Raw genomic sequence first — 18,042 nt, 5'->3', positions numbered from 1 at the left:
TAAGAACAATCAAATACTGACTGACAGGACTTCCAAGGCCAGGTTATCAGAAACAGTGCTCCCATGGGATGGGAATCTTGGCTTCCAGTATCTTTTGGGACAATCCTCCAGACTCCCTAAGGAAACTGAGGAAGGTTGAAAGAGACCGCTTCAGCAAGTGCTCCAAGCTTTGCCTATGGTAGGGCAGATGAGCAGGAGCTGATGTTAGCTGCAGTGTTAAGGGGAGACCATGGAAGCTTGGTGCCAAATATGCTGGAGCTACTAGTGATGCCAGTGAAATAGCAGTGGAAAACAGCATCAGTATGAATCAATCTGCCAGAAGTGTGAACCTAGCCAGTGCTGTTCATTGCTTCAGTACCTGATAGCACAACAGAGTTATGGTCCAGTACTGTGAGCAGTGCCATGGCTAGAGGAGATTGGTGATGAAGCCATCCTTTCAGTCATCAGTGCTGTGGAGCTGGAGATGAATGAAACCAGGCTCTAAAAGAAGGGTGGAGAAAATATGGCCTGGGGGTTCTGCCCACCAAGTAATTCCATCCAGCCCACAATGGATCCCTTGTTCTTGGCCAGCAGGCATCCCAGACCGTGGTGCATGCAGCCAGTCCCGAAGCTCCCAGGCACACAGCAGAGCAGGGGTGGCACAGGAGCTGGACTTGGCTTCCCAGCAGCCCCCAGAGCAGCAGCAGCACACTCTGCCCAGCTGCCAATGCCTACATCTCTACTGCCAGACCTGGCCCCAATGCCTGGGCACCCTGGCCCACCTGCCCCACACCCCCTGCCGGGGATGCTGGGTGGAGTGGGTTGGCAGGTGGGATCTCTATGGAGAGCGACTGGGACCCCCACAGGCAGGGCATGCTTGGCTGGGCAGATGGGATGGAGCCAGGGGTGGGCTGGGAGTGGCATCTGGGAATAGGACAGGCAGGTGTGGCTAGGATCACAAGACATTGACAGTGTTGGTCGGGCCCAGGGCAGAGCCATGATCCCTGCACATCCCTGTGACAGGCACCAGTTCTGTGGGCAGGAGCACATAGGGAGCAGGTCATGGCTCTGCCCCAGGCCCCAGTCCTGCACTATCACCATCCTACGATTCCAGCCCCAGCTCCCTCCCGCCTGCCCGTCCTGTGCCTGGACATCGCTCTGTGCCGCAGCCCCATCCTATCCGCCTGGTTGAGTCTTCCCTGTCTGTGGGGTTCCTGGGCTGGTCCCCATGGAGATGTTGCCTGACTGCTCCATTTGCCCCCCTCCCCCTAGCAGTGGGTACAGGGTGGACAGGTCCAGGGCTGAATAGGATTAATTGACCCCCTCCCTCCCAGCCTGCAACAGCTCACCAGAACTCCTTAAGTGGCCCTGTAACCCAAATAACTGCTCTAGAACAGGGGCGGGCAAAATGCGGCCATTCTATCCGGCCTGCAGGGCCCCGAAAAAAATTTAGAAAATTAATATTTATCTGCCCCTGGCTGCCTGTCATGCAGCCCTCAATGGCTTGCCAAAACTCAGTAAGCGGCCCTCCGCCCAAAATAATTACCCACCCCTGCTCTAGAAGAATGCAAGGGTGGGGGGGCTCTTTAAAAAAAACCAAAAAAACTTTTATGTTGCCTTAAGCATCTGTTCCTAAACCTGATGCTTTATCATCAGCTCCATGGCCAACACAAGCTTTACTGTCTTCCACTCCAAATACTCATTCGTACCACAGCCCCAACACACATTACAGAAATAAAAACCACCCCAACAATATGTCACAAGTAAAAGTAGGAAAGATAAGGGCACTGTTAATGCCCTGCCACTGATTGCAAGGAATTGCCTAGGTTAATAAATGCTCAAGTTATCCTAGGAAAATGACTACACCCCATGCTAGAGAGCAAGGCAAAAAAACCCCATGGCCAATATGATCTGAAGGAAAATTTATTTCCTGCCTCCAAAACTGGCCATCGGTAGGACTGTGAATGGAGGGGTCAGGTACTCCAGTATGATTTAGACAAATGGTTGGCAACCTATGGCCCGTGAGCCAGATCTGGCCTGCAGAGCCTTTGGATCTAGCCCATGGAGCCCCGGCTTTGGAAATGTTTAGAGGCAGGGGGCTTTGCCTGCAGTGGAGTGGGGAGGGCCACTACTGAACAACTGTGCTGACCCCTGATCTAGATCACTGTAGCTAAAGCAAAATCCTTGAATCTTCTGTTCTGGATCAAACTGTTTTGTGTGGTGACTAAACAAAAGATCTTCCCCAGCAGCTCCAAGGATTCTGCAATGGTTTTGAGACATCCCTACAAAAGAAAGTGATCTTTTGGCTGTTAGAAGAATGTTATTTGCTTTGGAAGTTCTATTAATGAAGCTGGAGTTGACTTTGGAGCACTGAACCATGTAGCCTTGATAAGTTTTAAGCAGAAATACAGGAGGGCTCAATACTATTTATCTGCAGATAGCAGACTCACAGACAGCCAGGGGGTTTGCATAGCAGTCCAGGGAATGACCTGCTAACCTAAAACTTCTAGTCCAAAGGGCATATCATATGCAGAAACAAGATCTCATGCTACCATCAGTGTGCTGCTCTTCCTAAATAGACCAAAATAAGTCAGGAAACTAGGGTCAAACTTAAGAATCACTCTGGCCCCAACTAGCAAAGCAGAATGATGCTCTGACCCTACAGCATGCAGTTGTGTCCAGGTCTCCATGTGTTCCTTTTAGAATTAAATTAGGTGGACACCTTATTTGAGGATGAGGTCTTGATTCCTTACTGCAACAAAGTGCGTCTTCATCACCTGAAATGTGCTGCAAGTCTCAGCACACACTCAGGTCCAGCAGTCAGAAGCAGACACAAGCAAACTTTTATGTACCAAACAATTTACAGCAGCCACTGTTAAAATTACTTGTTTAGACAATGAATTATTAAAACACTGATTCACCTCAATGCATGCAACTCATTTTAGTGCAACTAGTTGTCTAACTGATCAGGATCATCAAAGCAACTGCATTTCAGTCACCCTTCTAGCTAAGAAAGAAGCTAAACAGGAAGAAGTTGGGAGCACCAGTTCCAGTGGTAAAAGAAGGACTAATGAGAAGTAATAAAAACATACAAACATGCCTTGTTATACTGGCATGCAGTTTCCAATAAAGGTAAAGAATTCCCTGATCATCACTAAATCTCTTGCCAAAGTCTACAAAAGGCATTTAGTTACAAAAATAGTTCTGACACCCACCTGAAAGCCTGAAATTGGGTTAAACAGGTAGTGGAAAAGGCAGTAAAGCATCTACATTATTAACTGAACAGAACAGGGTCATTCCAGACTTACCCACACAACACACTATTAACCAAAAGGCCAATCTGGAAACCAAAACTGCACCAGATGATTACATACTCCTTCACCCTTTCATCTGAAAGGGCTGCCCTTGTGTGTTGTACATACCACATAGGATCTGTCCCCTTACACAATCCAAAGTAAATTTACCATAGCTACCATAATGTTATCAGGAAAAAAAAGTGTCTGCTAAGGTTGATAAATCGGCCAATTATCTGCTTCCTTGACTTTTATTCTTCTTGTGTAAATGTTTCCATCCTTACATTACCAATACCTATTACAAAATGATCTACGCATTGCCAAAACAACTGTTTAAATTAAGGATCCTTAATTGATTTGAACAGGATTACAACTGGCTTATTAAAAAAAACAACAACAACAAAGCTGCAGCCTTGGAAAATAAAAATTGCTCTTCATTGTTATTTAAGAATGTTGTCTCCATACATTTACATTTGTGGAGCATGTGATCCTCTCTTCCCTAGCACCACAAGGCTCCAGGAACTGTCAGAGAAGCAGTGTCTGAGGACACTACATCAGTGCTTTTGTGGAACCAAGGGTATGTAAACAGGGGTGCCAGGCCCCAACACCCCACCTCCTCCAAGTCCTATAAAATGAGGAAATAACTCTGCAGCGCAGAAGAAAAGGGACTGCGTAAGGATAATGCATACATACACAAAGACATGGTCCTTGCCTGAAAAATGGAAAATGGACCTAGGCTCAAGGCTGAACTGTTAAATCTGTGGCTGGCCAGATGCCCTACATGAATGAGCTGAAGTAAACCTGCAATGTTGATGTGCCTTCCCTTACCACGTCCACTCTGCTGATGATGAGACCTTGTAGATCTGGTTTTCTAGATCTTCTCAAGGTTATCATCAATTTTAAAAGACTCCTTTTGAAAAGCTAGAGAGAACTTCCACCTGGGGTTCCATTTCAGCTAAAACACAGGGCAGTTTAGGCCAACCATGCAGTCAAAGAATGATGCCTAAGCTAATGTCCTTGAAAAGGTTTCAAAGACATTGTAAAAAATGCAGGAACGTCCTTTTAAGGGAATTCTTTTGGTGCTCAGTGCTGATCCTCCAAGAGACATATACAGATCTATAAGTACTGCTTGTTATAGCTTGATAATTAGCATCTTGAATTTCCAAAGCAAACAGGAAGCACATCCTGCCTAAGAAGCCTATTTTGTTTTTGGGGAAGAGACTGTCCATTTCATTAAGTATTTGTGAGGCTCTTCGCACAATGAAGTTATGGTCTATGATTGAGGCTCATAGGTACTGAGGTAATGAAGACAGTAAATAAGGAAACAGAAAGAAGAGGCGTTCCTTAGTCTTTTCCTAGATATGAAGGTACTTGATAGTCCTTCAAGATATGTCAGAGTTCCAGTAAATAGTCAGGTGAAGAAAATATCAATAGCCCTGATGAAGAACCTGGTATAACTGATTCATCTTCTTGATGCCCATAGGTTCAGACAGTGATCTAAACCAGATATTGCAAACAGACTAACATCCCTTCATTAAAAAACAATAGATAATCTCCTGAATGCTAAAGGTCTCTCATGACCACCAGCTTGTTCACAGAGGTTCTTGTCTCTTTAAAAACCGTACAGGGGACAAAGAGAAAAAAAAAGTGCCCTGCAAAGTGTAAGCTTAAGGGGCCACCTCTAAATGGAAGTTCCAAGCTGATCCAAAAGAAAATAAGAACCCTAGAGTTGAAGCCCTCTTTGTCCTGTGAGTTTTCTAGGTAAGTACCTAGGATGGATTTGAAGGCTATCAAAGCTAATACAGAAATGGAAATTCACTATTAGTTTATGTGTTCCTCTAGTTTGAAATGATTTTTCCCCCAGAACCAAGAGGGCTAGAGGCAACATTTTAAAGAATAATGGTTAGATCCTGCAGAAGCTCCCAGATGGTCCCTCAGCCTAGGTCCTGGCTGCTTCCTGGTAAATTATGCAGGATTAAAGAACTTGCTACAGTTCTGAAGAACTGCCTTGGGTTTACGTTGGCATTGCTTTGGCCAATTCAGTATTTTGTTTCTTTTTCCCTTTGAGAGTAAATGAAATACCTTATTTTCTTTGCTGCTTCTAAAAATCTTCTGTTCAGACGGCTCCTTACTAGCAATTATAAAGAATCCACCAAAATATTCTAAAAAAAACAAAACCAGGCATGCTATTATGTAGTGTACATAATGGGAACAGATTATCTGGTGCCACCAAGAAGAGAAGCCCTGTAAAGCCATCTGCAGCTCTCCAATTCCCCATTCAGTTCTGATGCAGTCGCAATACAGGTTAAAGCTGCCTGGGGACTGCTCTAACCTACGTCACTTGGCAGGGGACCATTAGCTGAGAAAAACTGCAGCAGTGTGTGCTCCAGCCAGTCCTCTCTCCATCACTTATCAACCTTGACACACACCCTATACAGGGTGTCTAAGAGTTAGGTACATATAAAACAGTTATTCCATCTCTGTACCCAGTGGGAACTCCCGCGTGCCATGGGAAGCCCCATCTGGGATAACAAAGGCAATTTCCACTGACTTTGCATCAACTGAGCAGTGCAAAGGCACAGGAGTGAAGCTGTGAATCTGGCCTATTGCTAACAAATGTGTACTGTCTATTTTAAGTTCTTATTTAAAAATAAAGTTAATTTGAACTCAGTGAAACCATTGTAATTATTCAAGGTTTGGAAGGTAACTACAGAGACTGCTGTACTTATTTTTTTTTTCTTTTTATAAAAATACCACAGTGATTTCAAAATGCTACATCTTATAGAAGTGTGACTACAGTATTTGGAGCTATTGCTGTGGACTAGCTTTATAAGAGTTTTTCAGGTGACTAACATAATAGAAGAAACAAGGAAATCAATTAAAAAGCCTTATGTATGGCAGCACTTAGGCTGTGATAAACAAAACAAAGTCTCAGTTCAAACTGCTTCAGTGCTCTTAATTATCCCTATTGTGCTTAGATCCTCCATCAAGGGGTTACAAAATAAAGGGACTCTCACATACCATATGTAGTGCCATATTCAGGCACAACAGGTGACATCAGGACAGTGTGGCAGCTCTAACAAAGATCTTTGTTTTTAATTGGTTTGTCATAAATTTTGCTACGCAATTTCTTCTGCAAGATATTGTGGATAATGATGTGCATCTGATTTACCATACACGCTTATCTTTGCTCTCTCCTGCTCACCCCAGGTACTGTAAGTCTATAACATTCTCACCTATTCAAAGACAGGTTTTAGGTTGTTTTCCTGTTTCTAGCTTGTGAAATTACTCCCACCCTATAAATGTCACAGGAACTGAGCCCCCTGTAATTTAATTTCTCTCTTTCCTAACGTCAAATTAAAACATGGTAAATGCTATTCTCTGGGTTTTTAATTCCTCCCACAAAGACGACATTACAGTAACATATCTAAGCGAAGCACCAAGAAGTGTTTGTTTTGCCATGCTGTGTTTTCTACCAAAGACAGCTGCTTTCTGTGCCCCTGAGAGGATTGCTTGGGGTTAACAAGCAGAGCCAAATGAGAGAGGATTAGGAAGCTACTCATAGTTGTGGGCTAATACAGCAAAGCAGTCCTCTCCGAGTGGAATAGGCACCGCTCGCTCCTAGACTGATCATTCAAGGTACTGCCCCATCTTATAACCTTAACAGAGGTCAGAGGTCATATAATCTGTGTTCTAGCACTGACTGAAAAACAGGTTTTCTTCAAACCTTGCTTTATTTTAAAGAAAATTTAGGACTTGTGCCAACTTTACGGTAGAGGAAACCAATCCTATCGATACCTACAGAATAACTATAGTATCAACAGCCACAAGGCACTTCTAAACCCTTTCCCAACAGTGCATCCATACCCTCAGAGGCTGTGTCCACACAAGCACAGCTGTGCGGGATGTGGTGCTGCATATTCAGCTGTTCTCCACACTGCAAGGGAGCAGCGCATTGGGGGGGGGGCTGACCCCTGGATATCCAGGGATCAAAAAAACCCGTGCCAAACAAAAGCAGAGCAGCACACATCGGGACAGCGTGTGCTGCTCAAAACCAGAGCCTAGGCGGCCAGAGCCACACTCCAGCTGTTGGCCAGGCTCTGAGCAGCAAGATTGCTGCCGCTGCAGCCCCAGAAGGCCCTCAAGAACCCAGGTAAGGCTGCTGGGCCCAGCCAGTGCTGGCCAGACAGTGGGTGGCACAGGTGTTCCCCGGGGACAACTAACAGTGGCACAAGGTGTACTGCTGCTAGTTGTTCCCGTGGAACCAAATGTTTATGCTCATGTAGACACAGCCATATCCAGGACATAGAGGGAAATGTCATCTCCAGTCCCCATCTCTGACTTCTCTGCTGAGGCAGACAACAGGTCTGTCAATTTGATTTTTTTTTTAACCTATATTTCTCTACTAGGAATGCTGCTGACTTTACCAACTCATTTCACACTGAGGTGCCTTCAAATGCTATGGCTTCAACAGTCCTATTCTCGAGATGATATGTTTACATTGCTCTAAAAAAGCCAGCTTCGATACCAGAAGCCACATAGTGTACTGGCATGGGTAAATTAGTCCAGGATGAGCAACATGTAAATATTGCTTCCAGGACCCAAATTCGCTCATTTAGAGCTCTGGTAGATCTATCCAGCACTACATTGCTCTGTTCATCTCTACAGTTATGTTAAGACTCATTTATACCACTGTGGTAGTATAGCCCTCCCCACCTACCTCCCCCCACAAAAAACCCCAAACCTTTAAAGTGGAAAGAAAGTTTTCTCTTCCCCCAAAGTATCCTGTGTCAATGAAGAATCGGCAAACTGGGTCAATGTCACCCCAGTTCCCAGCACAGGGGGTGCATGAGAGCCCAAGCAGGGCATCAATCAAAGCACCCTTAATGATGTTCTATCTTATCTCAGGGAGCTTGGAAGGGCCCAATATAGCTAGCCTAGGTGGAGAAGAAATTCATAAGTGGCTCAAGAATAACTCCACCCCCTCAATTCTTGCTACAAATTTAAAAAAGAGAGAGAGAGAGAGAGAGAGAGAGAGAGAGAGAGAGAGAGACACGCACACAGAGAGAGAAGGAACCAGGCCTCACTTGCAAGTCACCAGGTCTGGATTTGAAAGTGCCCTACAGGGGAAATGTTCTGCCTATAAATGAAAAAGCACACTGCAGAACTAGGCAGTTTGTTTCTAATTACCGATTCACTTGCCTGCTTAACTTACTTTTCAGTGACATAAGTATCAAGCTGTTGGTAACGGATCCCTGCTTCCCATTTTAATTCATCCCAACTAAAAGTTTGTTTCCTGGAAATGGCTCTTCTTTACCAGTACTACAATACTAGCAAAATTAAGTCTAAAGGAGGTCCACAGACAACTACATCTTTATTAAAGGAGCAATAGCTAAGCTAAAACTTTTGGGCCAGATCCTAGTCTCAAACTAGTGGCAAAAAAATCACAAATTTCTTTATGCTTTTTCTAAATAAAATGCAATTGTTACTGATTGTCAAGAATTCACCAGAGCTTTCATTCTGTCCATGAATATACTATCAAACTTTATAACTGTAACAGTGTATAGGGCCTTGGGATACAGGCACATACCTCTGCACCTGTTATAAGCCTTTACAACTGGGAACTGTATTTTTTGGGCTGCATGCCTGGACTTTGACATGTGCCTTTCAGGTGACTGTATATAAACCTCCTAACCTCTTTGGTAGGGGAGCAAATTGGAAAGACCTGGGTTCAAGAAAAAGCCTGGAAGAGGGCTCTTCACCTCTCATACCTATCAAACAGAAGGCCTGAGAGGGAGACTCCTGCAAGAAGCACAAACCAGATGGCTCTGAAGCCCTGGAAGAAGGTCTGCAAAGTTGGTAAGATCCCTGGAGACAAAGGGCTAGACAAGAGTAAAGGGCTGTGAGACTTTGTTTTTCTGATAAGAGGAGTTTTAAGCAAAGGCGATGGAATGGTTCAGTTGTTTGGGGCATCATTTCATTTTCTTGGCTGGTGCCTTAGCCAACCAGCTTTCAAGAACCTTTACCACTTAGTACATACATAAGGTAACTTCTGCCAAAGAACAGTTAATCAAACCATTGGTCATTTACACAAAAGCCTTTTCCCTCCCAGGCCTTCTATCAGTCTGACCCGGGAAAGAAAATTGAGGGTTTTTTCCAGAAATTTTAGACAGTTTGCTCCACTCTGTAATTTATTCTCTTCCTGTGTTTTTGCCTGATGCTCAAGTATATCTTGCTCTGCTCTTTTCACCATCCCATTCCATATGCAAAATGCTGGAGTGAAAGATGGATAAGTTTTTTCCTTCTCTTCAACTGCCTTCTTTTATATCCCTAGGAAGAGAGAGATGGTTTTTCATCTCTGGAAACTCTAAATGAATTTAGTGTCTTGGAGCCTGGGGTCTTAAATTCCACCTGTCCTGCAGAAAAGAAGTAAGGGTTTTCTTTGTATTAAGTAGAGAGCTCATTATCCAGTGGAATTACCTTATGAAGCAGGAAATCCTTCACAGGGTGGGAGGAACATTAAGAGACAGAACTGTACCTCTGTTGAGGTGACAGGCTAGGATTAAGTATCCCAAAATGTTCATGTTTTGCCCCAAGAGGAAATCAGCTTCCTAATGCCGACAGGGATACATCAGGAAAAGAGAAATTGCCATTTGGGAGCACAATACTTACTGCATTGACTATGACCCTGGGTCAGTCTGTGAAAATGAAGAGCTACTAAAATGACTGAATGTTTTGTAAAATTAGCTAGAATGCAGCACATGTATGTAGATCCAGTAGTTGATTTTACAAATACCCAAGAACATACACCCAGGTATTTAAGATCAGAATCAAACCTAAAGTTCCATTGTTTTAATTTATGAAACTCTTTTGTAGCAGTAGAAATTCCCTCTAAAAGTAGGCTTTGGGGAATGATAATATTCACCTTCCCAAGACTCTTTGCTTCAGCATCTAGTCATGTACTGTACTTTCATGCCATAAAAATATAATTTATAAACTTAGAATGAAAATACAAGACTGCTTGCAGGTGAAAAAAAACCCTGAAACTAGAGTCCATCATGTAGTGTTAGCTATTCTGAGGTCTGAGCTTTTGCACATTATTTTCTTATAAAACATGACAGTAGATATTTCAGCCTCCATACACCATGAAGTGTTTTGTACACTTACACCTAAATGGTATGAATTACAGTACTACACTCAGCAAACTAGGCAGCAGAAAATGGTACATCAGAAACTGGGCACAACATCATTATTTACAAAATACACTCCTCAAGTGTGACTCTGGAGTAGCTGTAACAGGAAAGGGACTCTAAGCATAAGCCAAATTAGTTCTTGACAGCCATCTGAACTGATGTTGAGATCATGATTTATTTTCGGGGGGGAGGGAATCTTCTATAATGTGCTTCATCATGACAAATCACATGGCTCGTGAAGCCTCAAAGTAAAAACCCTTTTAACTTCCAAAAAGTTCCCTTTTGTAGGTCATGCTCTCATTATCTTGTTCTGGGATCTGGTTTGATTAAATTATAGGAAATTACAAATACTTCACTTTGAACAAACCAGCTCCTCCTGACTGTTAATTTTTTTTAAACTTCATTCTTCCTATCCCCAGCCTTCTTACATATGAAGAAGAAAGAGGAAAAGCACTGTCACACAAGCAGAAGTTACATTATTTAGCTGTTTTCCCAAGCATTAAAAGAAAAAAACATACGTTGTCCTGTTGTCTTCCTATACTCCCTACCCTACAACTTTGCCTTATCACACTAGATCCTTCTATTGGCACTATTAGAAGTTTGCATTTGTACTTTAGACCCATTGGCATCCTCACCCTATCCCAAATCCCATTCAAAAGAACCTAAAAGCATACATGGCTGAGTGAGCTGCAACACTGGCCCTTTGGCAGTTCAATTTATGCTCCAGCAGCGTGATTTATTAATGTTTTGTACTATCAGACAACGCTAAGACACATACCACCATTGTGCGACTTTTGACAAGTGACCCAATATAATGTTACGAAATTATTAAAAATACAAACTGAAGATGTTGCTTCTTTTCTCTTTTGCTGACCTAAAGCACATACCTAATTTATTTGGGCATATGGGAAGAACTGGATTAACAATGGGAAGAATCTGACAGAATTAGTATTTTTTCATGGAGTAAGGCAGACAGCACTCCATGCTTCTCACACTGCTGTTCAGTTAAAAGGTGCACCACAATACCACCAGGATAACTGTGATGATAGTGATGAAATTATTAACCCAATCATACTAAGAATAATAATTTTCCCTACATGGTTTTTCTTATCAGCAATGAGCTATATCATGACCCCTACAGTGGCAAGAGGTTAAAAATAATAAATAGAAACTATGTTAAAAGCTTCCCCCTGTACATGTGATGTCTGCAAGTAAGGTAATAAATACTACCATGAGAGAGAGAGAGACTCCTGTTGCTGATAAAAGCCTCTTGTTTCACAGGCAACTCTTGAGTTCTTCATGAAGGCAAAAGAGTTTTTTGACATATTGCCTGCCTTTTTAAAGGCCCATCCATAAAGTATGCTGAAGGCTTTACCTAACAAGTCCCACAACAAAAAAGAATGAAGCTTTAAATAATACTGAATTTATTTCTCTAGCAAAATTTTCTTTATGCTCTTTGTCAATAAATTTCAATGATAAAAAAGTAAAATAAAAGGCTGTACAGAACTGTACAGGCTGTGGTAAATTTGACTCTGGAATAAGCAGCAGTCAGAAGCTTTAAAATAGGATGAGTGAATGTCCAGCACTGTGCCCTACCTATAAGCCACTGTCCCCTTGCAGAATTTAGTTTTGGCTATACTGATGTTGTGCCAAAACTGCACCTATTCCTTGAGCAGTGGTTCTCAACATATTTAGATGTGAGATACCCCTTGTTAGACTCAGGGTACCCCTGGGAAAATGCCACTCTTAACTTTCACTTGTTTTTTGACTGTAGAAAAAAAATAGAAAAAAAACAGAGCAATTCCTCTGTTACAAAAAACTCAGAAAGGCAACATTAGGTCAGAAAGGCTTTTGACACTATTGATTCCTATTGAAAATCCCTGGGTTTATCTTGTGAAACAGGTGTAACTGTTTGCACACCTAACAGTGCTAATAATGCGAGGCACCCCACATCATCCTTAAAAGGATCTCACAGCATGCCATGATGTTCTGGTTGAGAACTGTTGTCCTAGAACAAAGTATATTCAAAGAGTATTGCTGCAATTTATACCAAATTAAACACATTTTTCAGACAGTAGCAATGGGGTTCAAAAGTGTTGGAAACAGCATCCAGATCATTTTTTTATATTATATAACTAATGTAAACCGTATAAATAATGTCACCATGCGAGCTTATATGGGCACAGCTTAGATGCCCTTAGGACTGAATTAAAGCTCAAGCAGTAGTGAGCGCTGTAATTAAGGTTACTTTATGGTTTCCATTTTAAACACCTGGTTTCATTCCTCAGCCCCTTTTGAAACTTTCACTTTTCAGGATGACATTTTTTCAGGCCTGGCCTATACCAGAGAGTGAATTTTGTTCTAAAACATAATTCAGTCACTCTTAAAAGCCATGGTGGAGAGAAAGTAGAACAGTGAGAAAACAAACAAAACCTCTTAAGATTCACACCTGCACCTATTTGGTTAGGCCTCAGCACTGAAGTAGTGGAAGGGAAAAAAAGTAAACAGTCTTCCCCATGAGAGAGAGGTGTATACCATATCTGAGTAGTTCAGTGGAAACTGATTGATTTCTCTGAACTATGAGCATTTGGAAATCATACTCTACACATGCATGGCAAATTTTTAATAAATGGCATTGCAAGGTGTGTAAGTTAAAGAAGGGGATACTGAAAATATATATTTAATTTGGGAGTTCGGTGAAAAAAAATGCAGTTAATATAGACCAGGGATGTGCCATGAATTCCAAGGAATTTAAGTCTTTGTCTCATTCACTTGCACCTTTAAAAATCAGGAGATGCTCTCTTCTATAGAGGGTGGGAGGTAGGCATTTTGGTGGTACTTAGCTCAAAAGTTTCTGATTATGAATGTACTTTTTCCTAAAATGAGGACATTCAATTAAAAATATGCCTTATTGTTAAAGGGGGTAAACATTCAAAGAACTAGGGAGATGACAACGATATTTCTGCAGGCTCAGCTTTAATTTTCAGAGGTGTACCCCTCTGTACAAATGCATGTCAGTACAATATCATCACATCTTTTCAAATAATGCAACATTAAACTTTTTCTGCTACCTCAACACATGATGATGATCTTGAAACTTTTTCATTCTCTTGTACTTAAACTGTTTTGACTGTCACAATGATCCAATATAACATTTATAGACTCTTCACATAACTTTTCCATGAAGGTATGCGTTTACATAGTTTAGACTCCAACCCTGCAAGTACTTGTAAGTTTTCATGCCAGGGTTTCCATGAATGGGAGCTGGCATAAGTACAGAGCTAAGGCCTTAAGTGGTACCCATATATAATACAACTTCTTTTCAAGGGGCAGCACAAACTTCCTAAGGTGCCATACAGGTGATAAAACAGTTCACCAAAAAACTTGAGTCAGTTCCTGAAAATACTTACAAATATGTTTAACTTTATGGCACAGTCCTATAAAAAGTGTTATTAAAGTCAACAGGAGTGTTTGTCTAAGTTACACGCATGCTTCAGTATCCTATACACATCAGCAAATTTTAAGCATCTTCCCAGCTATAGATAACCCATCGTATGCCACAGCAACGTTTTACTGCCTAGTTGCCATATTGATTGACTTTAATTGACACACACTGATGAGTCTGCCATACACAATACAATTAGATGTTACATGCAACTTTACCTGCACAACAATATTTGCACTTTATATTATTGCACTTAAGAATAAGCAAGGGACTGCATAATTTATAACTGCATCAGGTTGTGAGTGAACGCGCTGGGTGGAAAAAGGGGGGGAGGGGGCAGAGTTAAGGTTGAGAGCACAACCTTAAATAATCTAGTTTCCAGACCTGTGTTTTCAGCTCTGCGACCTGGGCAGGTTAGGGGTATTGTTAAGCAGAGCATACATGGTGTTTCTAGTCAAAGGAAACACATAATTAAAACTCAATTTTCCACGGTAGGTCACAGAATCCAAATAGATTTTGCATTTGGTACTCATGAAAAGCATCACACACACACACACAAATCAGTGTTGGCAGCATTTGCACACTGACTGCAATGAACTCCCCAGGCATTTTCGAAATCTGGAGGACAAAATGAGCACAAAGCAGCCGCTGGATAAACCAGGAAGAATCTCACATTATTTGCCACAACTACCTTTCAATCCTGCCTGCAAAACCATAGAGCCCAGCAAGAAAAATAAAGAAATAAATGAAGGAACACTGGGGGAAAAAAAAAGAAGAAATCTATGCCTACAGCATCAGGGATAAGATGAAACGTGCCCACATGGTTTAACTTGAGGAGCGCAAACAGACTCGCAATCTAGATTTTGCACAGCACTTTAGCAAAGCCCACCGCTTCTGACTTCAGAGAGCCTTACTTTATTGGAGCAGGGGATGGGAAGGGCAAGCTTGGGGTTTGTATTTTTTTTTTTTGGGGGGGGGGGGGGGAGGGTAGTACTACTCAGTAGCCTGCAACCTAGAGGGGGCTGAGAAAGCCAGAAATAAAAAAGGCAGCGCCCAGAACTGAGCACGATCAGCAGCACAGCCGGAGCACAGGAGAGGCACACCCTGAGCGAGCTAAAATGGAGACGGAATTTCATCTCAGCCCTAGAGACAGACAGAGGGTAGTCGCACCGGGTCAGGGTCAAGGTCAGCGGCGGGGCAGGCTGCAGCTGCCGGCGGAGCCGGCGGAGCCAGCGGATCCCCGCCCCCCCCACACGCCGCGCCGCGCCGCACCGCACCGCACCGCACCGGACCCGGCCCATCCTGCCCCCCTTCCCCTTCCCCAAACCAGCCGCTTCCCCCCTCGCGCAGTTGCTCTTTGGTGGAAGTTTGACACAGAAATAAGGAAGGGGAAGGGGACAGCCCCGCTGCCCTGCCCTGAACCCCGGCCCCTCGCGGGCAGCCGGGGGACCGGGCCGGGACAGGACGCGCCGCGCGGGGGCGAGTCGAGGCTCAACCCCGAGCCCTGCGCGGCGGAGAGGAAGGGGCGGGGGGAGAAATATGCGGGGAGCTGCCAAGTGCAATTTCTTGCTCGACCTCTGCCTCGGCGCCCGGGGAGGCCGTGCCCCAGCCGCCCCCGCCCCTTGCGCTGCATCTCTCCGGAGCCGCGGGCAGAGGGGATCGATCGCGCCGCCTGCAGCGGGGACACACACACACACACACACACACACACACACACACACACACACACACACACACGGGGTGAACTTCAGGTGACCGCCCCCGGCCTTGCCGCACGAGCGGCCCCCGCGCCCGGGGCGCCGCCAGGGGCAGCTGCGCCGGAGCCGGGAGCGTGACCCCGCCCCGCAGGGGATTTTTTTTAGGTTCATATTTGTGTCGTCGGCGTTCCCCCCCAGTCCACCCGCTTCTCGCCTTCCCCCTTCAGCATCTCTGCGCCTCCCGCCGCCAGAGAGCCGGAGACAGGCGGAAAAGTTAACTGTTTTGCAAAGAGACAGAGAAGGGGGAAGCTGTGTCAACGTGTGTGTGTGTGTGTGTGTGAGCGCGCGCGCGCGTGTGTGTGTGTGTGTGTGTGTGTGTGCGCGCGCGCGCGCCCGGCGGGGGCGCCCGGCCGCAGCCCGGGGCAGCCTCGCCTTGACCCCGCTCGCATTACAGCCCCGCTCCGCTCTGCAGGAACCTCGCCTGCCACGAGCCGCCTCCACCCCCCGCTCCCCCCGCGGCGGTGGCGGCCAGCCCCGCGCCCCCCCGCCGCCCCGCGGGCTCCGGCCCGAGCCGCCACCTTTGGCCGGAGACGGACCTCCCGGCGGCTCCATGCCGCCCGCCCTGCCCTGCCCTGCCCCCTCTCCCCGCCCCGCTCCGCGGCTGCCCCCGCCGGGGGACCCGCACCGCCCGCCCCGGCCCCGATCCCAATCCCGCCGCGGGGCCATGGGGGCCGGGGGAGGCGCGGGGGCAGCGGGCGCGGGGGAAGGAGCGAGCGGAGAGGGGGGAAAAAATTAAAAGGGCACAAGGCTGTTCATCACCAACATGGCTGCCTGCGCTCAGACCTAAAAGAGGACTAACCCAGGCGGTGTCTTTGTCCGCCTCACCTCTGTAACCCTAAACTCCCGCAGCGGGCGGCGCCGGGGGGGGCCGGGGGGCGAAGGGGCAAAGACAAGGGGGGGCACTTACGTGATGAGAGGCGCTTGGGCTGCTCCTGCTTCCTCCTGGGCATTTTCCCCCCTTCTTATCCTGGCTTTTTTTTCCCTCCTTCACATTCTCCTCCTTGGTTTGCCTGGGAGATCAAATCAAACAGCCAGGGGGGCAGGCGCAGGCACAAAGCGGGGCCCCGGCTGGCTGGCTGGCTGGCTGGCTGGCAGCGGGGGTGGTTGTCCTCTGCTCCTGGGGGAAGAGGTGGAAGCGGCTTCTCCTGCGACCAGGGGCTTTTTTTTTTCCTTTTGCTTTTTTTTTTCCCCCTCGTCCTCTTGCTTCTTTTTTTTTCTTCTTTTTTTTTGATGCCTCTCGTTGGCTTTTTCCCCCTCCCCCCCCCGGTCGTGCACCTGGCTTGTCCCTTGGTCGCAATATTCCTCAATGGAAATGGATCTAATCTCTGGGAGAGCCGCGCGAGCGGGTGTGTGTGTGTGTGTGCGCGCTCTGTGCCGTGTCAATAATGAGGGCTGGTGCGGCGGTGTCGATGGCTGCTCCCTGTGTGTCTCCAAGCCCCTAACTAACACTAATGCAGGGATCAAAGGGCAGCGGCGGCGGCGGCGGCAGCACAGCTCTCACACAGGCTGGGGAGGAGGGAGGGAGGGAGGGAGGGAGACGAGACACACACACGCACACACAGGCAGAGCAAAGAGGAAGGTGCCCCCAGGCTGCACTTTAGACACCGGCTTGCAAGCGCTCCTCTTAGGAAGGGTTCAAGGCAAGGAGGCAGCTCCTCCATTCCTCACCCACTTGTCTTTCGAGCTGGGAAAGGGATGTTGCGGGGGGAGGGGGGGTGGATGGCTTAGTTTGTGAGTGTTTCGGTCGTTCCCATTCATTCGACATGTCAAACAACATACAAAATACATGATTTCCTTTTTTAAAGGAGGAGGAAAAAACCTGATGGAGGAGGGATTGGGGGCTGTTCTTCAGAAAATGGCAAGATTTTCAAACATCATTCTGTGGGGTTTGGGTGGGATGCAACTTGAATGCTGGAGGTGCAGGGGGCTCCTTACAACATGCAGCTTGAATGCTGGAGGTGCAGGGTGCTCTTTACAACATGCAGCTTGAATGCTGGAGGTGCAGGGGGCTCCTTACAACATGCAGCTTGAATGATGGGGTGCAGGGGGCTCCTTACAACATGCATCTTGAATGATGGGGTGCAGGGGGCTCCTTACAACATGCAGCTTGAATGATGGGAGTGCAGGGGGGCTCCCCCTTGGAAAGAGAAACTGTTTATCTAGAAACAGTGAAGAAAGGCTGGTGGATAAATCCCATGCTATGGTATCAGGCTTTGAAAATTTCTAATGATTTTTTTTTAAATCCTGAAAAAAATGCAGTCAGCATAAAAATCACAACTCCTTGACAAAAAAAAAGTGGGGGGGAATCAAGATTAGGTCACCCCTAATGGTTGATTTAACTGTGACATGATACTCCTACAGTGCACACAGTTATC

At 45.6% G+C, this 18,042-nt stretch overlaps 1 protein-coding gene across 7 annotated transcripts in view; it reads right to left on the bottom strand.

Annotated features, from left to right (window-relative positions):
• ZNF827 (zinc finger protein 827) overlaps positions 1 to 17,156 on the bottom strand; it is a 159,082-nt gene extending 141,926 nt beyond the window's left edge. For 6 of the 7 annotated variants that reach the window (XR_002088380.2, XM_019481519.2, XM_059722006.1 and 3 more), the window contains exon 1: positions 16,575 to 17,156. Coding sequence is in view for 6 of the 7 variants with exons in the window: in XM_019481519.2 (XP_019337064.2) it covers positions 16,575 to 16,617 (43 nt within the window). In the remaining variant the exon portion in view is untranslated. The remainder of the gene's footprint in view (positions 1 to 16,574) is intronic. The other variant, XM_019481518.2, reaches the window with a different exon arrangement.
• Between the last annotated feature and the right edge of the window lie 886 nt (positions 17,157 to 18,042).

This window comes from Alligator mississippiensis, chromosome 2 (genome assembly GCF_030867095.1).
Source record: "Alligator mississippiensis isolate rAllMis1 chromosome 2, rAllMis1, whole genome shotgun sequence".
Taxonomy (NCBI): domain Eukaryota; kingdom Metazoa; phylum Chordata; order Crocodylia; family Alligatoridae; genus Alligator; species Alligator mississippiensis.
The sequence above is the reverse complement of the archived record's forward strand: the minus strand, read 5'-3'. Positions and strand labels throughout refer to the sequence as shown.